The 17,455-nt window shown below is 67.2% G+C and overlaps 2 protein-coding genes across 12 annotated transcripts in view; one reads left to right on the top strand and one right to left on the bottom strand.

Annotated features, from left to right (window-relative positions):
• The first annotated feature begins 186 nt into the window (after window positions 1-186).
• RGS11 (regulator of G protein signaling 11) lies at window positions 187-9,619 on the top strand. 8 transcript variants are annotated; one of them, XM_055339833.1, is made up of 17 exons: window positions 1,530-1,792; window positions 2,079-2,175; window positions 2,272-2,322; window positions 2,445-2,551; window positions 3,186-3,237; window positions 3,353-3,411; window positions 3,610-3,686; window positions 3,814-3,895; window positions 4,816-4,884; window positions 5,722-5,751; window positions 5,829-5,890; window positions 6,001-6,114; window positions 6,189-6,304; window positions 6,397-6,484; window positions 6,700-6,838; window positions 8,708-8,790; window positions 8,872-9,619. In XM_055339833.1, exons 1-17 carry the CDS (start codon window positions 1,748-1,750, stop codon window positions 8,993-8,995), a joined length of 1,395 nt encoding a protein of 464 aa, XP_055195808.1. In that variant the 5' UTR covers window positions 1,530-1,747; the 3' UTR covers window positions 8,996-9,619. The 8 variants fall into 8 exon arrangements, with proteins under 8 accessions (XP_055195803.1, XP_055195802.1, XP_055195805.1 ...); XM_055339828.1 differs by lacking the exons at window positions 1,530-1,792; window positions 8,708-8,790; window positions 8,872-9,619 and adding an exon at window positions 187-1,494 and having other exon boundaries at window positions 6,700-8,433; XM_055339827.1 differs by lacking the exons at window positions 8,708-8,790; window positions 8,872-9,619 and having other exon boundaries at window positions 1,526-1,792; window positions 6,700-8,433.
• A 923-nt stretch (window positions 9,620-10,542) lies between these two features.
• FAM234A (family with sequence similarity 234 member A) overlaps window positions 10,543-17,455 on the bottom strand; it is a 29,947-nt gene continuing 23,034 nt past the window's right edge. For all 4 annotated transcript variants that reach the window (XM_055339849.1, XM_055339850.1, XM_055339848.1 and 1 more), the window contains 10 exons: window positions 15,361-15,477; window positions 14,929-15,120; window positions 13,973-14,103; window positions 13,539-13,671; window positions 13,196-13,325; window positions 12,896-13,036; window positions 12,484-12,559; window positions 12,146-12,310; window positions 11,610-11,712; window positions 10,543-11,522 (listed from right to left, as the gene is read on the bottom strand). In XM_055339849.1, coding sequence (XP_055195824.1) covers window positions 11,311-11,522; window positions 11,610-11,712; window positions 12,146-12,310; window positions 12,484-12,559; window positions 12,896-13,036; window positions 13,196-13,325; window positions 13,539-13,671; window positions 13,973-14,103; window positions 14,929-15,120; window positions 15,361-15,477 — 1,400 coding nt within the window. In that variant the 3' untranslated portion in view covers window positions 10,543-11,310. The remainder of the gene's footprint in view (window positions 11,523-11,609; window positions 11,713-12,145; window positions 12,311-12,483; window positions 12,560-12,895; window positions 13,037-13,195; window positions 13,326-13,538; window positions 13,672-13,972; window positions 14,104-14,928; window positions 15,121-15,360; window positions 15,478-17,455) is intronic.

Here is a 17,455-nt window from a genome sequence, read left to right as displayed (position 1 = left end):
CCGGGCCCCCAGGCTCTCATTACCTGCCGCCATGCAGGCCGCACCTGCGGCCCGCGGCTCCCCTCCCACCCCACCCCCGCCACATCCCAGGGGATCGCAGTCACAGGCGACGGGGACCTGTCCGCACCCTGAGACGAGGGTCCCTCCACGTAGGCAGAGGCATCATGGAGTCCCACAGGCCTTCCTCCCATTTCGGCACTGCGGCGACCCGAGCAGGAGAGGGCACTGACCCAAAGCAGAATCCTGGGGGTGGAGCCCTGAGGGGGTCTCTGGCTTCAACGCCAGGGAAACCTTGGGGTGGGCAGATGGGGGCCCCAGTGCAGGGAGCAGGGCTGCGCCGGGCCTCAGGCTGGGACAGCGAGATGAGGGTCTGCGTGGAGGACGGAGAACCCCAGCCCGAGGCCCTCTTCTTCCTCATTCCCCTCTGCCCGCCCTCCCAGGCTGAGGACACCCAGGATTCATTCCCACCTTCGCGGAACACAAGAGGGAGGGGCCCCCTGCCGTCCTGGCTTCACAGGCAGACCTGTCCCCCCCTGGTTCCTTTGCCCCTGAGTGTCTACCCTGCACAAACAGCTTCTCCGCCCCCAGCAGAGCCCAGCCGGGAGACCATGCCATGACGCCCCTACCTGCACCCCAGAGGAGGGCCATGGATGCGAGGGGACCCGTGGGCTTGGGTGGGGATTACCCGTTGCAGTTCTGTCCACAATTTTTCCAAGACAGGATTCCCCCAGCTGCGGGCCCCATTTCTGCTGCCCTTTCCCTGGGGGTGTGGGTGGGGTTACTTGATTAGAGAAGCCACTTGTCCCCAGGTAGGGGCAGCTATGGCCTCTGTGGCCTTCAGCATCAGTGGATAACCACCACCACCCCTGCCCAGAAAGGACAGTCAGGCCTGGAACCAGCCTGACCCCACCAGTGCGGGTGGGGATGGTTGGGAGTTCACTGGGATCTCAGGGAGGATGGTGCCCCAGCAGAGGTAGGACTCCCCCCCCCCCAGTCCTCCTGCCCAGCTCACCCTGGACCTGGCCTGTGCGCAGGGGAAAGGGATCAGTGCCCGCTGTCGGCCCTCCTGTCCTGTCCCCAGCACCTCCGAGGGGAGGAGGGCACCCTATCTCCCAAACAGAAATAGACCCACTCGAACTTAACAAAGTCCAGCATGAGGGCTCGGGGGTGGAAGTAGCCAAGCTGATGGCGAGGGAGAGAAAGGCCAGGACGCGATCCTGAGTATAGAGGCCGCGGGTGAACCCTGAGTGTGGATGCGAAGCGGGGGCGTGTGCGCGGGCCCCTCCCTGCCCACGGCTCCCCTCCCTCGGGCTCCGATACCCGGTGTCTGCGGAGCGGTGGAAAGGGAGCCGTCTGCGCTCTCGGCCTGGCCTCGCCGGACCCCGCCCGGCTCCCCTGCGGGCCCACCAGGGTCCACGCCCGCGCCCGCTCCTGGGGCGACCCCTCCGGGGGCCTCCGGGCCGCAGTCGGGGCAGGTGCGCAACAGGCCTTCAGGTGGGTCCCGCGCCCCCCCACCCTCCCTGGAGACCCTCCTCTCGGAGCGCCCCCGCCTGTCCCCGAGGAGCTCGTCCCACGGGCACGGGCCTCAGTTTCTCCTGCCGTGGGGGGGGAGGCCCTGTGAGCACCGAGGTTAACGGGGCCGGGGGCGGGCGGGGCGAGCGCTGCCCGGGGGCGGGGCCGCGGGCAGAGGCGGGGCCGCGGGCAGGGGTGGCTCCGACACCCACCGCCATCTGGCCTCGCGGGCGCCATGGCCGGGGGACGCGCGGGTGCACAGCTGCCGCATCTCAGCAAGGTGGGTGCCGGCCCGGAGTCCCCCCCCCCCGGGATTTCGGGCATCCGAGGCGGGAGAGGGGAGGGGGCGTGCGCACGAGAGCGGCCGCGGGCCGGGGGGCGACGGGGAGGGGCCCGCGCGTCGCCCCCTCTTCCCGCCTCCCGCCCCTCCGCGGCCCCAAATCCACCGTCCTGCGCGCTAATCCCCTGCGAGCTCGCTGATCCGGGGCGTCCCGGCCCGCGCGGGGAGTCAGGACCCAGGGTGGGGGCTCCCCCCGCAGCGGCCCCTAAGGCCCCCCCTCGCGCAGATGGAGCGAGTGGTCGTGAGCATGCAGGACCCCGACCAGGGCGTGAAGATGCGGAGTCAGCGCCTGCTCATCACCATCATTCCGCACACGGTGGCTGGTGAGGCCCCGCGGGGGCGGGGAGCGGGGGCGGGGGTCCGCGGTGGCGGAGGCCCTGCATCGGTCTACCCGACCCCACACCCCCTCTGCTGTGCAGGCGGCGACATCGCGGAGTGGCTGATCCAGAAATACTGCCTCTCCGAGGAGGGTAAGGGGTCAGCCCCTCGCTCATCCCGCGCCCCGCCCCCTGCCCCGGGTCGCCGCGCGGGTGCCCTGGGCGGGGAGCACCGGCCTGGTTCTCCGAGGCTGAGCCCCCACCCGCACCCCCAGAGGCCCTGCACCTGGGCAGCCTCCTGGTGCAGCACGGCTACCTGTACCCTCTGCGCGACCCCCGCAGCCTTGTGCTCCGGCCCGACGACACACCCTACAGGTTTCAGGTCAGGTGCAGCTGGGAGCCCGTGGGAACCCCAAACCCCGCAGCCCAGCGGGAGGGGACTGGGGGAAACGGTGGAAGTGGTGATGTCCCCACCGGCCTGGGGCCACCGCCCCTCCCCAAAGTGCTGGACGCAGTGTCCTGTGTAGAAGGACCAAGTTAAGGGGAGAGACTGTTAGCAGGGACTCCTTAGAGGGTGTGGGGGATTCTCTCAGGATCCTCAAGCTGCCACTCATGAAGAAGGGTGCGTGGGGCCTGAGACAGGACCCCAGTCCCGATGGAGCCCCCTTCCTGGCTTCCCTGGCCACAACAGGGACTCAGGCAGTCCCAGCCGGGTGGTCAGCACAGGCTGAGGGCAGGCCCCACCGCACCCCACCAGGTAGTAGGGCCTCAGGGAGCCCAGTCCATGAGATAGTGGCTGCCCCGGGCCCCAGGAGGGCATGGAGCTGGGTTCCGGGGCTTCCGGGTGGGGAGGAGGGCCAGTCGTCTGTGAGTCTGCAGGCTGTGGACAGACAGGCAGGTGCGGAGGCACCACCTGGCCAGCCCAGCGTCTTCCCAAGGGAGCAGGGAAGGTGGACCACGCCTGGGGTGGGGAGGGCCCAGGAGGTCCCGGACACCCTGCCCCTGCACCACACCAGACACCCTATTTCTGGACGAGCACCCTGGGGCCAGCCACGGAGCTGGACTACGGTGAGTGAGGAGGAGCGGGCCGGCCTGGGACCACTCTCTGCGCTGCTGTACTCCCAAGCGGAGCACCAGGGAGGCGGCGCAGAGCCTGCTCTAGCCTGGCCCCCCGTCCTTCCAGCCATCTACCTGGCCAAGAAGAACATCCGAAAGCAGGGGGCCCTGGTCGGCCACGAGAAGGTGGGCCCCCCCGCAGGCTAGCCCAGCCAGAGGGCTCTGGTCCCAGCGCTCACCGACTGCCCTGGAGCACACAGCCAGGGCCCCCGAGTACAGCCCCCCAGACACATCATCCCGCTGTCTCCGTGGGGTGGTGGGTGGTCCGCACCCCAGGGCGGGACCCGTGAGGACTCACCCAGCGGAGACCTTGGTGTCCCCCAGGAGCACTATGACCAGTTGCACAGGAAGATGAGCCACGCGTGGGACCTGGTGGTGGTGCAGGCCAGGGAGCAGCTACGGTAAGCTCTCGCCCCTGCTCGCGCCGGGTGGGCGCCGTGGGCAGCACCGGGAGGCCCCGTCCTGCCCAGGCCGGTCGCTGACCCAGGCTGTGGCCTCCGTGCCCCCCAACTCCGCCTACCCCCGCAGGGCAGCTAAACAGCGCAGGAAGGGGGACAGGCTGGTCATTGCGTGCCAGGAGCGGACGTACTGGCTGGTGAACAGGCCCCCGGTAAGCCCGGGTGTGGGGGGCACGTCCTTGTACCGCAGCGGGGTCTGCCGGGAGTCGCGTGTTCCCTAGGCTGTGGCTTTGGCGGCGTCTTGGTTCTGTGACCTGTGAGCACACAGAGTCACGGGGCCGGGCCTGAGGCTGCGGCCATTCACACAGGGGTGTAAGGGGGTGGGCGCAGCGGGGCCCGGCTTAGGGGCGGCAGCGGCATCGAGGAAGCGAGGTCGCAGGCCAAGAGCAGCGGGGCGTGGGTGGCTGGTCTGCGTGAGCCTACGGCGGGGGCTGTGCGGGCCACGGGTGGAGGGACCTGCGGGCACCTCATGGGGGGGGCCCGGGGGCGGGTGTCTGGGCAAGTGCGCGCTCGTGCTCTGCCAAAGGGCCCCGGGCCGGTGGACGGGCCCCAGGACTGGCAGGTGTGTCCCCGTGGGGGACCCTGCCGCTGCACCTGGAGCTGCCGCTGGGGGTGGGGGTGGGGAGGCGACCTGGGCCTCAGGGAGCCGGCACCAGGCTGCCAGGTGTGTGGGGATGAGTGACCGTTGCCCCGGGTGGTTAGAGGGGCGCCTGGCCCCACAGCTGGCAGCAGCGCAGCTCTAGGGCCCCGGGGGGGTAGGGGGGGTGAGGCCAAGGCCCAGCGCCCACGGCCTACTTCCAAAAGAAGAGAAAGAAAAAAAAAAAAAAGAAGAGAAAAAGAAGGACGCATGGTCTGCGGCGGGAGCATTCGGGAACTCTGAGCACTCTGGAGCTCTGGAGTGGGGAGGTGAGGTCCTGCGGGTGGGGGGGGGCCAGGCAGAGGCTCAGGGCCTCATGTCTCAGATCCGGGAGTTCCCCCGGACCCCCGGATGACACGCGGGTCAGAGCCTCGGCTCAGGGCGGCGAGCGGGGGGGGCAGGAACCCCTGCACCCACCTGGGACTTCCTCTGCAGCCGGGCGTCCCCAGTGTCCTGGAGCAGGGTCCAGAGCGCGGCTCCTGTGCCGCCGGGCGAGCGCAGCTGGTGAGGACCCTGCCTGCGGACCCGGCGCTCCCCCACGTGCCCTTGACCCTGCCACCAAGAGGCCTCCTGCGCCCCCACACCCAGACCTTTGCTCTCACCTCTTGCTTCCCCCACCTGTTGCCCCGGGTGCGAGTAAGCGTGGCAGGACTCTGGGGGGCCGGGGCTCTCCTTTGGGCTGGGCCAGCCTCACCGTGCAGGCCGAGGAGCACGGGCCCGTCACCCCCTCCAAAGCCTCCCGTGGCCGCTGGACCCAGAGGGAGCCGCATGTTCAGACCTGGCGTCAGCTAAGCCCTTTGTTCCCACAAAACCCCAAATAGCCTCGCGGGTAAAGCTCCCTCCGGGCTAGGAAACCGCAGGTCGTGGACTGTACACGGCTCCCCGTAGGGTCGCCCAGAGGCCCCGGCCCCCGCGGTGTGTGCAGGCTCCGCCCAGCACCCGGCTCTGAGCCCCTGCACTCTGCAGAACCCGGGCTCTGGGGAGCGCAGGGCCGCAGGCCGGAGCCCCAGCGTGGCCCCGTGGCCTTGCCTCTCCCGTACCACCGCCTTTAAAACCATGACCCAGATACACTTGAAAACATGAACTGGGGACAGTTGGGGACGTGAAAGGGGACTCTGTGCCCCTGTGGACTCCGTGGACAAGCTGCAAAGCTCCGGACTAGAGGCCCCCACGTGGTGCTTGGAAAGCCGGACGCGCCCTCTCACAGCGGAGGGGGCCTCAAGGGCCAAGCGGGGGGTGTTGGCGTCGCTGCAGCAGCCCCAGGAAGGCCCCTTGGGCCGGGCTGGGAGGTCCCCCCCCCGCAGGGCCTGCCCCTAACCGCAGCCGCTCGTCCCCCTGCAGACCCAGAGCCCGGAGTTCTACAGGCAGGAGGTGGGTCCCGGGGCGGGGAGGGGGGCGGGGGGGGGGTCGGCGGGCTGGGCGCTGACGCCCCTCACGGCTGCACCCAGGTGGAGCACTGCAGGAAGGCGCTGGCCAGGACCCGGGTCAAGTCCTCTGTCTGCCTTGAGGCGTGAGTTCGCTGGGGGCCCGAGCCCAGACCCTCCCTCGGGCACGTCCCCACCACCGTGCCCCGGCCGCATCCTGGCCCCTGGCACGCCCCCCCCCCCCCCCCCGCCCCAGGTACCTGAACTTCAGCAGCCAACGTGGCCCGCACGACCCCTTCCTGTCGGGCTGCCTGCCCAGCAACCCCTGGGTCACGGACGACGACACCTACTGGATGGTGAACGCGCCCAGGTGAGCCCGGGGCGGGGTCCGTGCCCCCCCCCCCGCCTCCCCCGTGCTCCTGACCTGCCCCTTCGTCCCCGCAGCGTGGCGGTGCCCACGAAGCTCCGCGTGGAGCGGTGGGGCTTCAGCTTCCAAGAACTCCTGGGAGACCCCGTGGGACGGGCCCATTTCTTGGCCTTCCTGGGGACGGAGTTCAGCGGTGAGCAGCCCCTGCCCTGCGCGGCCCGAGGCGGGGGGGGGGGGGGGGATCCCCGGGGTGCTCCCCGGGCCTCACCGGCTGTGCACCTGCAGCCGAGAACCTCAGCTTCTGGGAGGCGTGCGAGGAGCTGCGCTACGGAGGGCAGGCCCAGGTCCCCGCGCTGGTGGACTCGGTGTACCAGTGAGAGGGGGGGGAGGCGCGTGGGTGCCAGGGCGGCGTTCGGGGGTGGCGTGCGTGCTGGGGCGTGCGTGCGGGGGCGGCATCCGTGCGGGGCTGCCTGCTCGGGGCTGCGTGCCGGGACGTGAGTGCGTGCGGGGCGGCGTGCGTGCGTGCGTGCGTGCGTGCGTGCGGGGCGGCGTGCGAAGCCCACAGCGTCCGGGCCGGCCGCGACGCAGGCAGTTCCTGGCCCCTGGCGCCGCCCGCTGGGTGAACGTGGACAGCCGCACGATGGAGCGCACGCTGGCGGGACTACGGCGGCCGCACCGCTACGTGCTGGACGACGCGCAGCTGCACATCTACATGCTGATGAAGAAGGTGGGTGTGCGGAGTGACTTGTGCTCCTGCCGGCGGCGCCGCGGGCCGCTCCCAGCACGGGTCTTAACGCGCGCGTTCCCGGCTGAGCGGCGCCCTCGTGCCTCCTGCCTGGCGGTGGTGTCGCTGGCCGCTCGGGGCGTGTCCGGACTGTCGTCCGCCCCCAGGGCCCCGGGCCCCTCCCGCCGCAGCACAACCCCGGGGCCGCGCGGCGCAGACACGGTGGGGGCTCGGTGTCCCCGCGGAGCTGGGGCTCGGTGTCCCCGCGGGGGCTTGTGCGCTGCGGCAGCCGTGGGCTCCGGTGGGGGTGAGGCAGCGCGGGCCCCAGCCTGGAGCCTGAGGGGACGCCGCCCCGCTCGCAGCCGCTCGCAGCCGTGCAGCGTCGGCCTGTGTGTTTTGTCGTCCCGCAGCGCCTCCCTGATGCACGAGGCCGTGGGGCCCGGACGCGCCTCACCGCGGGGTCGTTGGCCCCGTCGCATGCAGAGCTCTTGGCGGGGCGGGGGGCGCGGTCACAGGTCTCTGGGACCCTCTCCGCGTCCCACGGCCTGCAAGTACTTAGTTTCTTTTCCGTTGGCTTGAATTTGGGTATAAGCGGGTACACGTGCTAGGATTGGGCGTGAAGCCTTTAAGCCTTTTCCCCAACTAGGCCGCACGGGGCGCGGCGCGGGGCCGGACCTCCCGCCCGGGGTCCAGTGGGGCCCGACCTCCTGCCCGGGGCGCAGGGCTGAGCGAGATCCGAGGCGGGCGCCGGCCTGCGCCTGCGTTGGGGGTCGGGCTCCTTCCTGGCTCGGCGGCCCCCACGGCCTGGGTCTGCTCTGCCCGCCCTGCGGGGTCTCTCATGGGTCTCCTGTTCCCTGTGACTCCGTGCATCGGTGGTCGTTTCGCCCTGTTTGTGTATTGGTTGGGTTGCGGGGACGCGTTTGCTGTGTGGTCCCTCCAGAGAGCAGGCCCGGGTCCCCTGGGGCAGGCCCGCGCGGGCGGCCTCCCGGTGTCTGCCACGGGCGCTCGGCGACGTCCGGTGATCTTCAGGCCTTGCCCGCCCCGGGTCTCACCCGCTTTGGCTCGCAGTGTCCCGCAGTGTGGACGGCCCAGCCCGCGTCCCGCAGCCACCGCGGGGCCCGGCTCCTCCCGCCCACCCGGAGCGAGGCTGTTCACGAACCGAGCCGGGTGTGTCGCCGTCGCCTGGTTGGTGTCAGGGCCGGACCCTGAGCACAGGCGCAAAGGGCGTGTCCTGGGCGGAGTCGGAGCCCCTGCCGCTCGCGGTCCTTGCCGGGCTCCTGGCCGAGCCCCGGCCCCCCGGTCTCCTCGCTGCTCCTCTGCGCGCGTCCCACCTGAGGACCCCGGCTCCTCCGCGCTCAGGGCGACGGGCCCTGGACGCCCTGCTGCCTTGGGGCGTGTTATCGTTGATGTTTGGGAATTATTATTTTAGCATTCTGTGAAGCATCAATATACTTTCAAAATCCAACCTACAGGGAAGGTGGGTTTCAGGGAAGCCCAGTCCTGTCTGGATTCTTGTGTGGTCTTCTCACGTTTTCACCAAAATTAATGACAAAACTTGTATTTATTTTTTTCTTTGAATATAAAGGATTACGTTCTTAGATTTCTGTTCTTTGCTGTATGCTCTACTTTTTCTCGAGCTTGCCTGTTACCCCACTGCGTCCCGCCCTCCCCCTGGGGGTCCGCGGAGGACCCGGTGCGGTGGGCCTGGGGGTGCCCGGGGGGTCGCTGCAGGTGCCCTGGTTCGCCCAGCCGAGCCCATGGTTCCAGGGGTAACAGGCCAGCTGGCCGGGAGCCGGGGCACCGCGTCAGCGTGACTTGGGGGGGCAGGTGGGGGGGGCGGCGCGGGAGGCTGGCCGGTGCCGTCTCTTGCAGGACTCGTACCCGCGGTTCCTGAAGTCGGCGGCGTACAGGGACCTGCTGGCGGACGCCGTGGTCCCTGCGGAGGCCAGGAGACGGTGAGGCAGCGGCGGGCAGCAGGTGCCCCGGGAGGCGGGCAGCCCCGCTGGGCCCGCTGCTCAGCGCCCTCTCGCCTGCAGGGCCTTTCCGTTCTTGCGGAAGCCGCCACACCCGAGCCCCAGCCCTGCGCTCCTTCCCGCCTCCACGTCTGCGGAGCCTGTGGCCGCCACAAGTGACCCTGCGTGTGGGAACGGGGGCACCTAGGTGGGCACCAGCGGGGGGCGGCCTGGCGGCTTCTGAGACCCACGCCTGGTGTCCCCCTCTGCCCGAGGGCACGTGGGCCTCGTGGGCTCCCTTTGCCCCGGTCGAGCCCTCCCCTCCCCAGAGGCACCGGCCCAGATGGTGCTTCCCGGGACGGTGTCTGCATGTGAGCTGAGTGGCCTGGAGCCTCAGGGACGACGCAGGCCCAGCTGGGTGGGCCCCATGAACCCCACGAGCCCCGGCGGCATCTTGCACTCCTGTGGATGGACCGGCTGGTGAACGGCAGGGCGTCTCCAGCAGGTGGCTCATCGGGAGGAAGTGCGGGCTCTGGGGCAGATGCACCCTCTGCGCTGTGCTGCATGGCCTCGGGGACCCCCTCGCCATGCCCCCAGTTCCTGCCCTTCAGCCAGCTCAGAGCCAGCCTCCTGTGTCCTGCCAACTCTGTGGCTGTCACTGCGAGTCCCACCTCTGCTGCAGGGACACATCTAGCAGGTGTCCTCGAGGCTGTGGCTTCTGGCTCGGGGCAGGGGAGGCCCCTGGGGAAGGGAGCAGGTGCCTAAGCTGGAGTGAAGTACCCCTGCCACCCTTCCCAGTCCTGCCCAGGAAATAAAAGACCCTTGGTCCTCACTTTGAGCCCACCTCGTGGTCCTGAATCGTGGGCTGAACGTATGGCGTGTGCGGGAGGCACGCGGTGCCCGCGACACAAGGTGTAAGGTGCACGTGAGCTGGGCGGCGGCGGAAGACGGTGCGGGGAGCTCGGCCATGAAAGGTGTTGGCCAGGGACGGTCCCGTGGTGGGGGGGTCCCCAGCAGACAAGGGACCCAGGCCAGACTCAGGCTGCAGACTCGGTGGCCTTGGCAGGAGACGCTGGGGCGTGTCATCCCTGCTCTGGCAGGACCAGGGTGCCTGAGTGCCCCAGGCGGTGGGGAAACTGAGTCCTGGGAGGTTGTGGGGAGAGTGGCCCTGTAGCATCTCCTGGCCAGCTGTGCCCTAAGTCAGAGCCCCAGAGGGATGGGGCCGTGGCTGCGTACTCCAAGCCCCTGGTGCAGGACGGCCGCCAGCACGGTGCCTCCTGAGCTGTGCCCCCAGCTCCTTGCTCGCTGTGCTGGGCCTGCAGGGGTGCTGTCTGGGCACACTCCTAGCTCCCCGCCCCCGGGGATTTCCATTTGTGCACCTGTCACTGTGGAACCCTTGTGCCTCAGGTTGCATGTGTGGGGCAGCAGCTTCTCACGGCAACAAGGGTCTTGCCCCTGGCAGAGAGCGGCCCCCGCTGCCCCTGGGCAGCTGCCTGGGGACTACAAGGGGTGCTCAAGGACCCCCTGCAAGCCCTGATGGGAGCACACCCGCCACGTCCCCAGGCTGGGTTCCCGACTTGAACCACGGTGACCAGCGAGGGCTCTTCACACCTGAGCTGCGCTTAGAGGCCGTGCAGGAAAATTCCCCAGGGCCCTACCTGCGACTGGGTGGGAGGGGGCCCCCCTCTCCAGCAGCCTGGCCGGCGCCGCGTCTGCTTGAGCCCTGGGAGCAGACACACAGGCGCACACCTGTGCTCTCAGTGCAAACCATTTATTCCGCTGTCTCCCGCGGGGCCCGGGTCATCGGGGCACCGAGAGCCCCACAGCGCCATGGCGGGCCTGGGGCACGGCAAGGCACGAAGGTGAGTCCTGTGTCGGTGGTACCAACCGCAGGGGGCATCCAAGCACCAGGAGGCGGCCAGGCATCGGCCAGGGGATGGGGACCCCCAAGGGATAAGCAGCTCCAGTGTGTACTGAGGGGCAGACCGACCCCCACGTGCCCCCGGCGGCCAGTTCCTCAGGACGTTCGCAGCACGTGCAGCCGACGCAAGGATGGAAGCACCCCTGGGCGCACCTCGCAGCCCCGTCCCTCGGGGGCCTGTCTCCACCAACCAGGCCTGAGTCCTCCCCTACTTGCTCCAGGAAAGGTTGGGACCAGGAACTGCCTCAAGGGCCCAGCTGGTGCCCCGAGGCCACCCGGAGCCAGCCACCCTCCCAGGCCCCAGGGGGATCTGCAGACAGGGACCCGGTGTGGATGAGCGGGGGTGGTGCTGTGGGGCCCCGCTCTACCCAAGGAAACACGATGATGGCAGCGGCTTTGAGTGTGACCCCAGGCGGCAGGGTGAGGACTGGGGGGCATGTGGCTGCACAGGTGATGGGAGCGGCCCGGGCACCCCTGGGTAGGACGGGGATTCTGGACCAGGAGTACGGGGGTTGGAGTGCACACCCAGGGAAGGACGGACTTCCTGTGGGGTTTAATGGCAGCAGCTGGAGTGTATCCCGCATCCGCTGGCCACCACGCGTCTATGCCTCACTCCGGTACCGCAGGCGGGAGAACCGGTCCCGGACAGCCTGGTCACTGTCAGGCCCGCCCTCCGCCAGGCGAACCACCCTACTGCCTGGGACAAGGTCCTGCACCTTGTGCTTGGCCACAGAGACTGTGCCAGGCGTGTCAGGGCCGGCCGGGCCCATCAGGAGGACGCAGGCAGCGTGGCGGCTCGGCTCAAACAGGACCGCTGTGGGAGACACGAGCCGTCAGGGCCTGGGGAGCAGTGGGCGGGACTGGCTGCAGCAGAGCCCTGCCCCGGGGAGGCCGCACACACCTTGGAAGGCGACAATGTTGGCGGAGATGTTGGCCAGCTCCAGCAGGACGCCCGGCAGCGTGGGGTGGAACATGTACAGGCTGTGCTGTGCGTCCTGGGGCCTCTAGGGTGAGAACCAGCAGTGGACGCCAGGTGGACCCACGTCTGGAGCAGGCAGACCGAGGGTCCTGGGCCCCGCGGCTGGGCCATGTGGCATCCATCCTCACAGGATGCTCTGCCCCGAGTGTGTCCACAGGCCACCACCGTGCCACCAGCCTCTGCTCCCCGACCTGGCCCTGACCCTCCTGCGCATACTCTTGCTGGGACTGCACCCCTGCTGTCCCCTGCGGGGCCCGTTGTGTGCCCCAGGCCGACTCCAGCCCCAGCCTCCCCCCCCCTCTGCTGGCTGCCTGAGCCCATCCACTGTCCACAGCTTCCATTATGTGCACGCCCAGGCTCCCAGTTAGCTCCCCGCCATTTCCAGGCATGACCCCAGCCTGGCCATGGCCTCTGCCTTGCCAGGAGGTGGGTCCCCTTAGCACCTGCCCCGCCCATACCGTCTGGTTGGTGCTGGAGAGCTCCGAGAGCTCGTGGAGGCCCCAGAAGAAGAAGGCTGAGCGGTGGTCTGCGGTTGGCAGGCTGGCGGACTGCGGGTCCCCAGGGAGGCCCCGGAGGGCCTGGCTCCACAGGACGGCCCCGCTGCCCAGGTCCAGGAGCAGGATCTGGGGGGTGGGAGGGCACGCAGGTCACAGGTGGGGCTGCCCAGGCCCTGGAGCCCCAGCAGAGCTGCACCCTGAGGGCAAGCAGGAGGGCGCGGCCAGCGCGGGTGGGGTGCTGGTGCAGCAAAGGTCCCTCGGCCTCGCTCACGGGCACAGCCTCAGGAGGTGCGGCTTACCTGTCTGTCGGTGCCGGTTCCGTTTTCGATGACCACGGCAGGGGTGTCAGGTTTGTAGTGGCCGAGGATAGGTTTTCTGCAAGGGAAGGGGGGGGTGAGAGCGCTCGCAGGCGCCCCCCCCCCACAGGGAGGCGGTGGGAAAACTCACAGAGGCCCTGGGGGAGGAGGCTTCAGGGGAGGGGAGAGGGGGTGGGAGCGCTTGCAGGGGGCCCAGGGGAGGGGTCGGAGTGCTGGAAGGCGCCTGCCCATCTGCACCCCCTGCCAGAGCCCCACGGGCAGCTGAAGCCGGATGGAGGGGCAGCACCGGGGCCAGGCAGGAGCCCCCCGACCACAGGCCTCTGCCCAGGGCCACCAGGGGCCAGGCCACGGTGCCGCCCGCAGCTACCGCACGGTTCCTGGGGGGAGACTGTACCTGAAGACCTGGGCAGTGCGGAAGGTCCACCGGGGTGTCAGGTCCTGGCCGTTGAGCAGCACACAGGCCTCCGAAGTCACGAGGAGGAGGTCCTCGCCCGCCTTCCCCGGCACGTGCGTCAGGTGGCGGAGGGCTCCTGGGCTGCGGGGACGGGAGGGGACAGTCGGTGTGGCAGGCAGGCTCGCCCCGTGCTTTCCCTGCCGGCTCCCCATGGCTGCTCTCCCCCCCGACCCCGCTGCCCGTGGAGATGAGGTGCACCCGGCGCCCCAGGATGGCCCTGCGCCTTCCACACAGACCAACCTGCGCCCAAGTGGCCCGTGGGGGGTGGCGTTGAGCATGCGCTCCCACAGCAGGTCTCTGCGCAGGGGGCTCGCTCCCCCGGTCGCTGCCTCGTGCAGGCCCTTCACGGAGCAGCCGCACAGGGAGCTTGCTGTCGGAAACGCAGGGGCCTCAGGACAAGGCTGCCAGCCCTGCTTCCGGGACTCTGGGTGCCCCCCACCCACCTCCCCTGCGGAGACTGCAGGCCACCCCTGTCCCTCCGGCACAAGCACCCTCCCTGGGCTCCCAGGCTTCCCCCACTCTGCGCCCTTGGGCATGTGGCTTCCACGCGAGGGACGGTCCTGCAGGTGGAGGCACGACGTACGGCAAGGGAAGAGGATGTAGTGAGCGCCCGCTCTGGTGACGTGCAGGAGGGAGCCAGCGGTCCCGCCCACACCAAGAGTGCCGCGGTGGCCGATCTGGCGTCCGGTGCTGCCAGAGTAGAGGTAGCCGCTGACCTGCAACACGCACGACGGCGCAGAACATCCCGGTTTGAGAAAAGGCCCTGAGTCAGGTGTGTGGTTCCAGGCACCTGCCCACCCGGGGACCCGGACAGCCCCGCTGCCGCGACACACACAGCCAAACGCACGGTCTACTGTCCTTGGGGGCCCACAGCTGCCACCCGCGTGCTGGTCAGAGGTGCCAGGAGCACAGGGCCCTGGGCAAGTCCCTGACACGTGGTCAGACCTGAGTGCTGCCCAAGAAGCAGAAGTGGACCAGGGGCCAGGGAGTGGGCCACAGCGACCTGGGGGAGCGTACCTCCTTGTCCTCCTGGGTGAGAAGCAGCAGGTCTGGGGCCCCGTCGGCATCGACATCGGGCAGTTGGAGTAACGAGCTCAGGTCGGAAGTGTTCCTCTCAAAGCCACGGGGCTGGCTCCACAGGGTCTCCCCTGAAACCAAGGACGACGTCACCAAGTGCTGCCCCCACACCCCCTTGTGCTGCGGGCTGGTGGTGCGCAGCGCCCAAAGATGGAATGCCCGCCAGCAGGGAGCCAGCCGACGTGCAGTGCGCGGCCAGTGGGCCGTCAGTCACTGACGCAGCAGAGTGCTCAAGTGTTGCCTCTGCAACCAGAAAGCTCCCCCTTCCTGCTGGCCTCTCATGTCCACCCCCACCCCCCGTGGCGCTAGGACATCACAGGGCCAATGCTGACCCTCCCACCGGGATGGGCGTCACCTGACCTTGACACTTCCCAGGACCCTGAGCCCCCAGGAAGGCCCTGGCGGAGTCCTGCTCACAGAAGGCACACGAGGACGCTGTGCGCTTATGGCCGGACCCACAGACAGTGCCAGCATGACAGCCTTCCTACCCGGATGCTATCTTGTCTACACCCTCTTTCATACTAATTTCCCCCAGCCTGCTCTTTTTTCCTTCTATTCCTTTAAAACCACCACTGGTGGGGGAAATGCCCTTGCCTGGCCCCCCTGGCATCCTGAAGCCCAGGCCTCACCCCGGCCGGTGACCCTGAGGCCCAGGGACCAGTGCCTGTGCACGCGGAGCCCTGACAGGCCCAGATGGTCCCCGAGGGCTCGAGTAGACGCCAGCCCCACAAGCACGGCTGGAGTGGGAGGTGACAAGGCAGGCCGGCAGTGCGCGTGACTGCTCAGAGGCAGCCTCCCCATGGGACTCCTTCCCCATCGTGCCCACAGGTCCCCAGGAGGAGGGCTGAACCACCTCAGAGCTGCCAGGCGTGGAACACCTGTGTGGAGCCACTCACCTGTGAATAAGTCCACGGCAACGAAGGAGCTGGGTCTGCCCACGAGGATGCAGGCAGAGGACGTCCTGCTGCCCTGTGTCTGTGGGACAGAGCACCGCACGAGGGCGCCGTCCTGGGCCGCGGGCCTCTCCCAGAGCACGCTGCCACTGGCCCCTGACACGGCAGCCACAAAGGTGCAGGGGGAGGAAAAGCCTGTAGGAGACACCAGCCCGGTGGGGGACTCAGCCCTGGTTGGCGCCGCCCCCCCCCCCCCGCCCCCGGCTCGTGGGGTCAGGGGTGTGCGGGGGGGCCAGAGGGGGCCCAGTCCTCCCGGGAAGCAAGGGCTGTATGCTGGTTCCCAGAAATCCGCCAGCTGCTTCCCCAGAAGAGGCAGAGGGCGCGGATCCCGCCGCCTACTGCAAGTTCCTCCTTTTACAGATAAAAGCAAATCACCTTCGTCGGTGCAGGATAGGTTGAAGTTGTTGCTGCCGTTGGCATTTTTATAAAGAAAGAGAACATCCTGGATCCTGTCCCTGTTGATGTCTTCTGTAGCCAGGAAGTCATAGGTGACTGAAAAAGGAAATCACAGGCCACTCCTCAGGCCACGGCTGCGTCTGACCCCATCCGCCTGTGCGCTCCCCGAGGTGGGCACGCGTTAGCGCCTCCAGCGTGAGGCCACCCTAGGAGCAGCGGCGACCTCGGCACCTCGCATCCCTCGTGGACACGACGCACGAACGCTCAGGTGTCGGCTGCCCGGGAAGGAACAAGCAGGGCACCCGGCTGTACGCGTGCGGACTCTGCACACCTTCTCGTCAGGAAGAGATCCCTCCCGACCTGCGCCCGGGGCCTGGAGGCCGCACTCTTGCAAACGGAAGGCTCTCCTCCTTCCATCCAAGGACTCAAATGATAAACTACAAGGATTAAAATCAAACACCAAAAGAATGAAGCTGGGCTGACACCACATCCAAAACTGAACGAAAGGGCGCCTGGGTGGGTAGTCAGTCAAGCATCCGACTCTTGATTTCTGTGCAAGTCATGATCTCAGGGTCCTGAGATGGAGCCTCGCGTGGGGCTCTGTGCTCAGCATGGAATCTGCTTGCCCCTCTCCCTCTCTCCTTCTCTCTCTCTCTCTCTCAAATAAGTAAAATATTTAAAAAAACAAAACAAAAATAAAGAATTCAAAATTGGTCAGACGCCTAAGCTTAAGAGCCTCCTAGAAGAAACATAGAGAAAAATCTTCATGACATTGGATTTGGTAATGATTTCTTGGATGTGACACCAAAGGCAAGGCAACCAAACAAAAAAACAGACAAAGTGGAGTCCATCAAAATGTAAAGCCTTTGTGCGTCAAAGGATACTGTTGTGAGTGAAGAGACAACCCACAGAGTGGGAGGAAATACTTGCAAATCTAGCATCTGACAAGGGACCCGAGTCAAAAATGGGCAAAGGACTGAGAGGCCTTTCTTGCACGAATATAGATAAATAGTCCTGGCACGTGAGAAGATGCTCAGCATCACCAGCAATTAAGGAAATGCAAATCGGAGCAGTAACGAGACACTACCTCATCCTTTTTTACCCAAAATAACTGGGAGAAGGAACTCCATTCCCATACAGCCAGTTCGCTGCGTCATTCATGGCAGCCAAAAAGTGGAAAGAAGCCAAATGTCTGTGGACAGAGGAATGGATGAGCAGTGCAGTCCACACCCAACACACATTATTCCCCCATAAAAAGGAAGGAGAACCCGATGCCTGCTCCAGCGCAGGTGAGCTCTGAGGCCAATACGCCCGGTGCAGTCAGCAGGCGCAAGAGGGCAGATGTTACGTGATTCCACTTCTATAGAGGTCCCTGCAACAGGCAGACTCGCAAGTACACAGAGAGGCCAAGAGGCTCTGGAGTAGGGAGGAGGAGGGAGAGAAGTCCGTGTTTGCCATGTGCGGTGCTGTTGAGATGATGAACAGACCGCAGGGATGGCTGCACAGCACTGCGAGTGCAGTGACGCCAACCGATGATGCTCTTTACATGTATGGGATGTATATTTCACCACAATTTAAAAATAGAAATCAAACACCAGACTCCAGGCTTGGACGGTGCCAGTCTCACCCTCTACAGCTGGGCACCAGACTGAGGTCAGGATCAAAGGCAGCAGCTTCCCTGGCAGAGGGGAATGGCGGGATTCACAGCCAGGGGCCCAGGGGTACTGTGAGCTCCCAGGCCAATGGGGGAGGCCAGCTCTGGAGCCAGCCACAGGCTGGGATACAGGGCAGAGCAGACAACAGGTAGGGGGACTAGTCAAAAAGTGAACAGAGAGATCTGGAAAAACGAGAGGGTGACAGCTCTTCCTCGAAAGCCCCCACATATCCCAGCAGCCCAAGGGGCAGGAACCATCAGGTAAGAGGCCATAGAGACAAGGCCCCAGCTACGTACACACCTGTGAGAACAGAGTCACCCTAACAGTGAACCAGGCGAGGACACCACAAGAAGAGAAAGCGAAGTTCAGCGTCCCTCATTGATACAGACACTAGTGCTTAACACAAAGCAGCAAAATGA

Source organism: Nyctereutes procyonoides, unplaced genomic scaffold (assembly GCF_905146905.1).
Source record: "Nyctereutes procyonoides isolate TBG_1078 unplaced genomic scaffold, NYPRO_anot_genome, whole genome shotgun sequence".
Classification (NCBI taxonomy): Eukaryota; Metazoa; Chordata; class Mammalia; order Carnivora; family Canidae; genus Nyctereutes; species Nyctereutes procyonoides.
The sequence above is the reverse complement of the archived record's forward strand: the minus strand, read 5'-3'. Positions and strand labels throughout refer to the sequence as shown.